Genomic DNA, 12,185 nt, shown 5'->3' with positions numbered 1-12,185 from the left:
AATGAGCAAATTTACAACAGTGGCCCAAAATTTGCAGAAAATTAACAAAAAATTGATGTAAATTACTAGCAAAAACAAACAAATGTTAAAAAAACATACAATATTAAAAAAAAGAAAGAAACAAGAAGATGACCCTGACAAAGTGCTAAAATGAAATCAAACATTTTTTCTATAACAAAATTTTAAATATATGATTATTAGAATTATAAATATAGTTTTCTTGACATTTTTTTTTGATAATGTTGAATAACGTCCCTACAGCTATCTTAAAAAATTAGCTGTGGGACATTTTCTTGTCATCTTTAACTATTTTCCTTGCAGTTTGCTGGATCTTGCCAAGATGCTCATTACTGAGTTTTTAAGTTCTCAAAAGAAATCAAACAAGTTTTCTCAGGTCACAGAGATTTAAATGCTTGAGATGTTGATGGATGTTTTGGGTTTTGCCCCATTCTTATATTCAGCAGATTTTCTCCATTTTTGGTTTCTCTGTTCAGCATGAAGGCATGACAGAAAAATCAAAAAATTTCTTCTCTAATTCAATGTAACACAGGCTGAGTAACTGATATACTAATGGTTATTAGCGGCTGAAGCGTTCCTTCACGGTTGAAGGATAACACATCATAATCTTACATTTTACTGTCAACAAATCCAGCGAAAGACCAAAACCACCAATTTGTGTGTGTTCATGGTGACGGAGAAACATGTTGGATAACAGAGAAAAAAACCTTGACAGAGTTTATACTTGTGAGTTGGATCATTCCACAGCAGCTTTTGGTCTATAAACAGGGTTTGTTGACAATCAGAAAAGAACAGAATCAGCAGACTAATCCTTTAACTCCACAGATGCTGAGCTGAATAAAAAGATGAGTAGACTGTGACTCATTATGAGACAAAGAACCACCAAAACCAGCACAAATCATCTGTATTTCCAGCAGAGTCTGAGCTCATCAGCACATCCCAGAATATTAAACTCAAACCTACTGCTGTGTCCTCTCCAGCTCTCCATACAGCCAGCCGTCCTTCTCCTCCTGGATGAGCAGGGTGATGATGTCGCCATCGTCGAAGCTGAGGAGTGTGAGGTTGTTGCCCGCCGTGTGGGGGAAGATGGTTCTGACTCGGGGCTTCCTGCCCACGTTGAGACCGGATGACTGGGACGTGGACCGGGACAGACTGACCTCTCCCAGACTGCCCTGGTCTGGAGACAGCAGAAAAAAACAAGACAGATTATCCATTATTCGTCAAAACTTTAGGGTCAACTGTATAGGATCTATTATTATTATTATTAATAATACTATTATTATTATTATTATTATTATTATTATTATTATTATTATTATTATTAATAATACTATTATTATTGTTGTTGTTGTTGATGTTGTTGTTATTATTAATATTATAATTTACTTTTCCTTCGAGGGAGGGGTGCGCTGGGATAAGGGAGGTAGGGAAATGGATTGGGAATTTCATATTTGAAAAAAAATAAAATAAAATAAAGTTGTTTTCTGCTGTCTCACTTTTACCTTATTTTCTGATTAAAAATAAAGTTTAAAAATGTGTATGATCCCCTGAAAAAGAGTAGTCTCTCAATCTCTTCTCTGTAGACAGCTATAGCTATATAAAAAAATAGTGACCAGGCTCCTGATCATAATTAGCATGCAACCACAACTACACCTAAAAACGCAAATGTAGTGAGGTGAAACACAAAGCAGCTTTTGCTGGAAAAGTAGGTGGTGACAAGTATTTCATTTGGCAGGTAAAGTGTTCCACTACAACAAATGTATGGTTCCTACAATCATACAGTAGCTCTATATCGTACTGTATTGTAGATAGCTTGTGCAATAACTTGTAACACTGTATAGAGATTGTGCAACAATGTATATACAGTAGTCTATAGTGTATAGTTTGTTGATAGTTGTTAAATTCAGGTTGTATTTTTTTATGTTCTTCTTTTCTATAGTTTTTTTTTTGTATTTTATATTCCCCTTTTTCTATTTTTGATTTCTCCTTTTTTATGTTTAATGTTGCACTTAACCACCATAACAAGTGAATTTTCTGGTTTAGTTTTATATTTGTGTCCTATGGCATGTCTTGTTTCCTTCCTGTCTCTGTGTGCAATCTTAGGATCCACCCAGATCAGTTTCACCTGCTATTCATTGTCCTCTGCCCTCTATATGTGTATTCAGTCTGTGTGTTTTTAGTGTTTCTGGTTTTTGGGTATTCCTTGTCTCCTCCCTCCTGAATGAGTTTGCTTCATCGCTGCTCAACCCTGCCGTGTACCAAACGTCTTCTAAAGACTGCCACATTCATCCTGTACTTGTACCTGTATCCTGCAAGTGGTTCCAGTTATGTATTTCTGCATTTCAAACACTGAGAAGTTGCTAATCCGACTGTGAACAATGTGATGTGCATTGACGATGAAGATATCCAGATATCCCCTGGCTACACTGGAACCTTCAGATATTAAGGCTCAATTGTTGTCAGACCGACAGCCGACAGATTTGATGAAATTTGAATGTGTGAGTAATTTGTTGGAGGTAAATGTATTTCTGTACCTGAGTTGAGGTCTGAAGATGGGGTAAATGGAAACCTGGGCTCCTGGTTGAACATGTTGGCGAGCGGACTGGTCTGAGCCTTCAGCGGCGGCGCTGGCGGAGGCACCTCCACGTTATTCTGAAAACATGAAGAAGAAGACGATGATGAGCAGAGAGATATGAGTAATATAATGAAACCATAACAGTGACCGGGGTAAAGTCCTGATGATTTAAGTGCAATTGAAACTTGGTGTCTTCCTCCTACGCGGCAATGAACAACTTAGTGGACTTCACAGGGACAACATGTAGGACTTCGTGTGGCTGAGAGCCAGATGATGATAAACACTTTACACACAAACAGCCTTCATCTGATCATATCAGCATGATAAACTAAAGGGAGCAAGACAAGATAAAACAGCTCAGGGCCATGAATATCAGAGTTAGCGACATGAAGAGCAACATGTATTAGATCTTAATATATGAATCACCCTGTTGTAGCGTTCAACAAGCGGAGACTGCTGAGGAGTGTTGGACAGCTCCTCGATCATGGTGGTCACTGTGTCCGGCACCTTGGTGATGTCGCTGCACTTTTCCTGCCAGCTGGGCAGCCTGACGGAGAGGATCTCTTTGGCCTGGGGACACCACAGAATGAGAGACAGAGAGGTGTTTAACTGTCCATTAAGGGCCGGGTCTGTGCAGGACCATCTCTCTGTCCGTAATTACCTTCTCATGGAAGTTGCTGGTCTGATAGGAGAACATGCAGTGTTTGTCGGCAAGGAAACAGAAGCGTCTCTTCTCCTCCAGTAAAGCCTCTCTGCAGCCATCTGCGATGAACTTTTGCATGTCCATCTGACGTGACGAGATTGTCTCCAAATACTGCACACAGTTTTACAAGACAGAAGCGAGTTATATTAATAAGTCAGATTTCAAATGAGCAATAAAATAAGAGGGACAGATTGTTTTTTTACTATATTATATAATTTTTCTCTAAAAGTGACCACAAAAACAATAACTGAGAGCACTGTGTTTCACTCAGTGATTAAGGTGATAGTGATTTTTTTTTATCATGATACAGAAAATAATCATAGTGTGAAATAAAAATGAGATGATAATATTGAGTAAAAATGATAAATAGTAAATAAATGAAACCTTTAAAAAGTTAAAAACCTTTAAAAAGTGAAAAAAGGATAAAACATAATAAATATATATTAGAAAATTTAGAAACACATAAAAATATTATTTGACATAAGAATAAAAAATACATGAAAAAGATAAATGTAAATTATAGGAAAAATGGAAAAAACTAAAATGTTAAAAAAATAAGTAAAAGCTCAAATAAAAAATAAAATATGAAAAAACCCAAAGAAATATCTCAGGAAATGTAAGAAATATAAATATTGATTAAAAATAAAATATATTAATTTCTGTTGTTTTCCCATCATTTCTATTTCTATTATTTTATTTTAAATTTTATTTTTTCCTCTCTTTCTTTCATGGCAGAGTATTTTAAATGTTTTAGTTTTTGCTATTATTTTACTGTTTTCTATTAAATTGATTTACTTTGACTTAACTTTAATTTGCATTTATTTAGATTTTTTTTTTTTTTAAATATACATAGAAATTTTTTTACTGCAGCACACAACATGCTGCTGTGTGATGAATCAGTTTTCAGGACTGTGAATGTGCTGCTGAGTGGGAAACTGGTTCTCTCTGAGTAAAATCCAACTCTGTGGCCATGACATCACATTTTTGTGCTCAAGGTCAGAGGATTGAGGCACTAATGAGCGCCGTTTATCATAATCTCTGCACTCATACTCAACTTTATTCCAGTTTCCTGCTGCGCGTGCATCGATGTCAGTGCAGTGTTGAACCAAATCAGTGATGCAGAGCAGACTGGCGACTGGACCTCCCACATGTAAAATGCTTCAAAATGACTTTTCAGCCCACTCGTCCCTCCCTTTATTCTCCACCCACTCTCCTCACAGATATTCTCCCAGGCTGTCATGGTGATGGTAAAGTAGCCTGTCTCTAAGGGCTCCGTCTCTAAGACCCTTCTCAACTGTCTGGTCTCTTTCTCCACAATAGGCTGTCAGACGCTGAATCAGGGCTCCCTTTTCCACAGCAAACAGCCTTTAGGACTCTCAGTGAGAGGACAGAAAGCAGAGATGTGTCTGATCACCAGCAGAGACAGCTGGGACATTTTTTCTGTCTGTCTCCTCTGTCATGCCATCTTTGAATAGATGATGATAGAGACACTTTTGAGAGAGGATGGGTGTGAGGATAAACAGGAGACTGATTCTGATGTTTTTTTCCAACCTGTAGTCACTTCTGGACTGGAAGACTTGGTTTAATAATGGTTGCGACGCAGACTGGTCTCACGCACCATCCATCATCGGAGTGAAGACGTGAAATCAGTCGATAAATTTATACCAGAGACTGACAGGAGTATTACTCTGGCATCTCTCCACATTGATTTATAAAGCAGATCTCTTTCCAAACGCTGGACACCAGGACCTAAACATACCACACCATGTGCGTACCTTGACCTGTAGTATAGTCAGGATCACTGCACAGCAAACAACAGACCCATTGAAGCAAGGAGATGTCAATACTGACATGTCAGTCTTCAAATCTTCATTTGTGTGTGTTTGTATTCACTCAGCAGTGACTCTTGTTTTAAATCTGTTTGTCTTTTCAGTGGATCTCAGAGATTTTGTTTTATGAGACCACACTGCAGTTTGTTCTGCACCTCTGTTAGAGTTCACATTGTACACCGTAAATGGTAAAAGTATTGATAAGACCAGAGAATATTTCCAAATAATGATAGTTATACTTTATATTGATCAGGTAAATTTCTGTAGCCACTGCGACAAAAACTGATTTTAACAACACTGAGGCCACGTCCACAATACCAATGGCTTTCAAAAAAAATTGGTGTCCATACTATCACAGCTGAAAATGCACATCACATTTGTGTACACTGTGCATGTGCCTGATGGGCGAAAACAGGGCGCTGGTCTGTGGTTGGTTGCTTAGTTACAGAAAATACTATGGATATGGTGAAAGGAAGAGCAGAGATTTCTTCAAGGTGGAACTGTGACAGTAACACAGTTACCACTGCAGGAAGTCCGACAGTAACACATGAAACAGACTGGGAGCACAAAGCAAATATGGAAACATATCAGAAGGGGGCATAATCCTCCTCTGGAGGAAGCCACGACGATGAAGTGAGATTACCTACACAGGAAAGATGATACCGCTTAAGGTTTGTAAGGTTAGCTATGGTGTTTTGGCCTAAAACAGTCCACACTAAAAATGCAACCCCGGGTGGGCAGTATTTTCAAAAGGGGTCCAAACAATGACGTGATGTTGACGCTCGCCATTAAAGAGACAATGGTTTCACCATTTTAAAAAGAATGCATTTCGGTGGATTATTTTTAGATTAACATATCAGCATGCTATCACTGGCTAGTGTTAGGAGCCTGTTGTGGGTGTTGCTCGTCAGTTTTAGTAAGATCCTCTATGAACACAAAAGTTTAAGTCCCTGGGGCTGTGCAATATAGAAAAAAATAAAATATTCAGATGTTTTTGACCAAATATCTTGATATCAATATTTTGACGATATTTTAGGCTTGACTATTGGCACTTTCACAAAATGCTTCCTAAAATCATCAGTAACATGCATAATAGAACAGCTAGAGCAATCTGGTATGTATAAAAAATGACATCACTTTATTGTAGTGCAGCTCTTAAAAGCAGGAGAAGACAACAGCTACAATATTACAATCTAAGATGACAACTAGTCTCATATCATGATATTGATACAATACTGATAGATTTCCCAGACCTATAAGTATTTAATATCTAGATTGGAATTTTCATTTGCAATAACTTCCTGATCATGTCTTTTGATTATCTAACAATAAAAAGTAGAAGTGGATCTGTAATCTGACTCTTTATGACAAACTGCATTCTTGGTTTGCAGGAATGAAGCCTTCAGGCAACCATTTGGTAACCACCAGCAAAACGACCTGGATCTGCAGACATGAGAGCATTCATGCGTACATCTGTTCAAATCTGGGTGTGTACGCCTTCAATAAAAACACAATCTTCCATCCGAGCGCAGTGAGCTGAGGTTTAATGGTCAGATTCTGCAAACAGCTCAGGGTGTGGTGGCACCTCTGATGGTTTTACTCCTTTGTCCTGCCTAAAACTTTTATTTTTTTTTAAAGGTATGAAGTGTTTGAACGGACATCTTGCGTCTGTCATCAATGATGGCATGTTTTTATGTAATATTTAAGTAAATCTGGAACGCAAAACCTGGAAGTTCAGTCTAGAGAAGTCCAATACCTCCTTCTCTCTCCTGCACAGCTGGTATGTGATTATCATGACAACTATCTCCCGGCTCGTCACATAGATCGCACACCTGTCATTTTCTTTTCAAAGGCACCAGAGCGTGAGCATGCAACAGCACCATGCATGAAGAAAGCCATGCTAGGTTTTGAAGTAAAGGGAAAAGGTTGGGGTCGTCTGGTTTCAGTCTCACCTCGTTCTCTTTAATCTCGTACTTGGAGGAGTGTTTCCCCTGACTTTTCCTCCGCAGCTTCTTTAGGTCCGTCTGCGAGCGCTCCAAGGAGTCTGCCTTCAGCTTGTGCTCTGACTGGTAGCGCTTGAAGGTGGCCTAAAGGAGATGTGTTTGACAGAAGAGAGTACTGATGAACAGATTGAAGTTTTCATTAGTTGGAAAGATACTAAAATAATCCTGCAACACACAGAACTAGGTTTTTAGAGTCTAATTGGCAAATCGAAGACCTGCGTTGATGAAATCTGATGGCATTCTAACTAGAGATGTCCTTATGAAGTTTTTTTTGCCCCCGATCCTGTTCCAAGTCATTATATATTGAGTATCTGCCAATAATGAGTCCCGATCCGATACTGATATTTACCTGGATAATGCAGTTGCACAATGCACACTTCAAATACTTTAAAGTTATTAAAATCAACCAAGTATATATGCTTGACAGTTTAATAGCACAGCAGTGCAATACAAGGAAAAGATCTATGCATCCAAACAGTTCCTTAAGGGGTTTTTAAATTATTACTTTTACGAGATAACAAAGTAAAGGAACTACAAATATTTTAAATCCACATTGTGTAGCATTGTAGTAAAAGTAGAAAACACTATTTATCAGTAATATAATCAGAAATACACTTTAAATTAGTGTTATAGCTGAACTTTAAAATTCAGCCACAGCAAATAAAAATTGGTTAAAATTCTGCTTATTGCAGCGTTAAAGTAAAACTAGTTCACTGAAAATGAACAAAAGTGTTGCAGTAGTTTAGGCTGAACATGAAAAAAAAGTTAGTTTCTGTTGATTGGAGTAGAAGCTTTACAATAAAATCTGAATATCTGCCACAAATCGTGCTCTCTGTTTTCAACCACTGCGCGATGGTGGATATAAGGAAAGGACTGGGCGGGGCATGTGCTCAAAATAACTGATCCCAATCAATTTAAAATTGTGCTGAACGGGCCCATACTGATCCTTCTGATCTGACTGGGAAATCAGACACTTACATTCATGTATTTAACATCCATCTCTGTCTTCTTCTCCAGCTCGATGACAATCTCCCTGTGGAACCTCTTGAACTGCAGACAGATAACACACATCTCAGATTCATTTCATCACACACCCTGCTGCATGCACGCTGTACAAAACGGCATGTACAGTTGGGTCACATGGCGATGTAACGATAAGAACAGAGTGACCCGGTGAAATGCACCATAATGGGTTTCAGAGAGGCTTTGGGGGTCTTATCAGCTGGTTGTGGTTGATGATTCACAGCAGACACATTACAGTCAGTCCACAGGAGTCACAAGCTAAAGCATGGTATTTGTATTTTAGTTCTGTCTTACATCACACTGAGTTTTGCAGTATTCAAACTGGCGTCACTTCTTGTGACTAGCAGCAGGTATCTAAAGCATTTTCCCCCTAAGGCAGCAGCACGGTCAGCACTCCCCTCTGGGGCTTTTTCTATTCCTGTCAAACTCTCTTTCACCTTTTGTTACAACAATTTCAAACTCTGTAAAATGAAAAGAATGAGCTTAGGAGGTTGCAGAGGTGACACGTTCAGAAAGGACATTGGAGCAAAAGGCTAATCTCTGCCTGTTGTGTGAGGAGAAGATGAGTGCTGGATAGCTGCAGGGTTCTGAGAGGAATGACGCTCGGTCGTTCTTTGGGGCTCAACAGGTGACAAGACAATGCTCCAAATTGATTTAATGATATAACTGCAACACAGGAAGGACTTTGTCTCCTTTCATTCTTTAGGTGTATTATGCTGCTTTCAATCTGCTGACCCTGAACCAGCAAAAACAGAAAAAGGATGAAGGGAGCAACCTGAAGAGCTTCACTACGAGCACATAGCGGTCTATTTCTTGAGACAGAATAATGACATTTTGTTTAGAAGAACAAAACCAAACATCTGCAAAACCTTATAACGTTAACTTCCAAACAAGGTCAAATTCTAATGTTAGACATTTAAAATATCTTCAGCCCCATTGCCATTCCAACCAAAATTTGACGTCAGTCAAATGTAAGAGTCAAACGTCTTTCTCTTATCATTGATGCCAGCTGATCTTCATCTGTGCTCTCAGTCCTAAGACCATTCAGTCCTGCTGAAGATGCACATCTTTTAAAACAAATGGTCAAAAATTGGTCTTTGGCCAAAAACATTCATAGATCTGATGGGAACTATTTTCAGTGTCAGATTTGGTGCTCTATGATCAGTATTTATGGCCGCAGCTTAACTGAAATTGCGGTAATGATGGAGCATGTCACTATTTGCAACACATTGGCTCATTTATGCTCTTATTCATAGACGATAGCAGAGGCTCACGGCATTGAGGAAACAAAAAGTAAACCTGTTTAAATGATGAACTCATTGGTTTAAGGGATTTGTTGACAGTGAGAAAAATATCAACAAACATTAAGACACACTCACATTCTCTTCCAGTTCACTGTAGACCTTCTTGTGGGCCTCTGAGATCTCCATCAGAACCACACCTGGAAAAGACATCAAGAACAACTTTAGGATTTCATTGGTCATGGATGGCCCTGTGGGTTTGTATTCTGAACATGTTCACAAGGAGTTTTGGGGAATTACATTAATTTGCTTTGTTGTTCTGAGTTAGAAAAGCAACACTGCAGGAAGTGACATATGGGGGCGGCCCATTGTTCAAACGACCCGCAATAATCCGAAAAATGTCCCATTAGACTGAAAGCCCATTAGCCAAACAGAAACATCTGAAGGCTACACACCCCCAAACAGAAGCACACAGCTAATTATTTGACCATCCTGCGATGGCGAAGGCATGCTCTGCCCTACACTCCCTCTGATTGGCTCGTATTGTTGCCTTCGTTAGTTGCATTGGTTTAGGCATTAGGACTGAGATTGGTCAGGGTGAGGGGAAGAATATTAGCCAATCAGAGGCAGAGTATGGTGGGACATGCCTTTGCCAGGGTAGGAAAAAAATGCAGAGGCTCAGATATTGGACGTCATGATCAGATATTTTCAAACCTTCTTCCCTGGCTGGTGCTAGCGTTTCATGCAGCAGTGATATTACATTGGTGGTGAGGGGAAAATCCCCATAATACTCATGTTTCCTCATGGATACACACATGGGTGATTCTCAGATGTGGTGTCGTGGTGTCATTGACAAGTCACTGGACGTCAGTTCTGACAGCCATATATACACACAAATGTTTCCAATCAGCTGAACCAACAACTGGGGATAACAGGCTTTCAGACAAGACAGGATATTTTTGTGATTTGGGAATAATGGACCATTGGCAGAATGGCTCTGCACCATGACACAATTATTTATTTTTACTTGTTTATTTGACAAGGACAAATGAAAGGCAAAAACTAAGTGAAAGTGGGGACTAAAATAAGAACCTAGACAAGTAATTAAAGCGCAATGTGTTGTTTTTGCACATTTTTTGAATAGGTATGTGATTCTTTTTTTACCTTGGTACAGAGCCAGGCTATCTGTTTCCCCAACACATTCCCATCCTAACTCGTCAAATACCACCGATTTGTCACTAAACCTCTACCTCGCAATATGACACTCTAGGTATCCTCTTTCATCTGTTGTTGACCATCAGGGAGGATGTGTCAATTTACGCTTGTTGCATGCATTGTGTCTTTTTTAAAAAATAAACTGCTGTTCTTACAGGAAATGTACAGTTTTTGCTTGTTAGATGCATCAACTCTTTTTCAAAATAAACTCACGACATCTGTAAATACGTCATTATCAGATTTATTTCCTTGCGCAGTAAAAGCACATGGTTAGGTCCAGAAAATAACTTCTTGTTCTGGCTCAACAATTATATGGGCAATGAACAGCGGGCTCCCACCTGCCCTATAGTTACTTTCTACCTCTTTGTATCACGGTAGTTGCTGTTGGCATTACAAACTGCTGTAAGCTGCCTCTTTGCATCAGTGTATGACATCTACATCACTGACAAAGCAGCGTATTTGACGAGTTGGGGGAGAGAACGGGCTAGTTGCCCCGATGTTTCAGTGTTTTGCTAAGCTAAGCTAACTAGCTGCTGCTCATGAGAGTGATCTCAATCCTCTTATCAAACTCCTGGCAAGAAACAGGATGAGAATCGTTCTCAAAGTGAAGTATCCCTTTAAGGGAGGTTTGGTGACACAAACCACCCAAAAAACACCCAAAAGCAGATTCTGGAGGAAATGTTATGTATGATAACTTCAACAATGAACACTTTCCAGATTTAACCTGTTTTTGTCTTGCAAGTATCTTTCCGGGCCATATTTTCCAGATGACTTATCTCTTTTCAATATTTGAGCAGCTGTCAATAAGTAATGTGTGTGAATGTGTGTGTGGTATTGTGTGTGGTCAGATACAGAACAGTCTCCATTCATAGACAGACAGGCACCAGCAGCATATGACATGAGACAAAGGCACTGAGTCAATACTGTAAACACAAGTGGACAGTTTATAGAGCTCCCTGCATAACAATGGGGTGAAATCTAGACTCAAGGTTCACTATAGGACACCTGGACGTTCTAGTCAAACACGTAGAAAACACTCATATCTGAGTATGTGATGGTGAGTTTCAACACCTCGAGGAGTAAAAGTGATTTTTAGGTAGAAATTGCGTGTCAGCACGCTCAACCTAAACACCTGACATTCCTGCACTGAGTGCAAACAGACGTAATGACACAGAGCTGTACGTCTGTGATCCAGCAACAGCAGCGTCCAGCTACAACAACATTGCCCTCTGAAGGTCACCAGAACGTACTGGTAAATGCTGCCTTTGTGCTCTGACAGGGAGGGGTGGTGCTGGGCTCCGAGCTGTTTGTACAGCCCCAACAACGGGCTGCAGGGGGAGGCTGAGAAAGGCTGTGATGAAGGGAGGGGGTTCAAAGAGGCTGTTGTACACCTGCAAGTTTCACCTTTGGGGTTAACAAGGTGTGAAGGCCTGCGTGGAGGGAGGCTACAGAACGATGGTACGGAGAGAATCATGACTCTGTCACAAGAGGGACGCAGTGTTGTAAAGAATGCTGTAAGGTGACCAGAGCTGGGAAAGGGATAAAAATGGATTCTCTCTGGATAAAGAGTGAATAAAA

The 12,185-nt window shown here is 39.6% G+C and overlaps 1 protein-coding gene across 1 annotated transcript in view; it reads right to left on the bottom strand.

Moving 5' to 3' along the window:
* Nucleotides 1–12,185, bottom strand: part of baiap2l1a (BAR/IMD domain containing adaptor protein 2 like 1a) — a 32,111-nt gene that overhangs the window by 7,827 nt on the left and 12,099 nt on the right. Inside the window, exons 4-10 of the mRNA XM_042507762.2 lie at nucleotides 9,531–9,592; nucleotides 8,107–8,178; nucleotides 7,078–7,212; nucleotides 3,255–3,407; nucleotides 3,020–3,163; nucleotides 2,553–2,670; nucleotides 982–1,195 (exon numbers count right to left, since the gene is read on the bottom strand). Coding sequence (XP_042363696.1) covers nucleotides 982–1,195; nucleotides 2,553–2,670; nucleotides 3,020–3,163; nucleotides 3,255–3,407; nucleotides 7,078–7,212; nucleotides 8,107–8,178; nucleotides 9,531–9,592 — 898 coding nt within the window. The remainder of the gene's footprint in view (nucleotides 1–981; nucleotides 1,196–2,552; nucleotides 2,671–3,019; nucleotides 3,164–3,254; nucleotides 3,408–7,077; nucleotides 7,213–8,106; nucleotides 8,179–9,530; nucleotides 9,593–12,185) is intronic.

This window comes from Plectropomus leopardus, chromosome 19, assembly GCF_026936395.1.
Source record: "Plectropomus leopardus strain MGB_pleo_1.0 chromosome 19, ASM2693639v1, whole genome shotgun sequence".
NCBI classification, from domain to species: domain Eukaryota; kingdom Metazoa; phylum Chordata; class Actinopteri; order Perciformes; family Serranidae; genus Plectropomus; species Plectropomus leopardus.
This window is presented reverse-complemented; position numbering and strand designations above follow the sequence as displayed.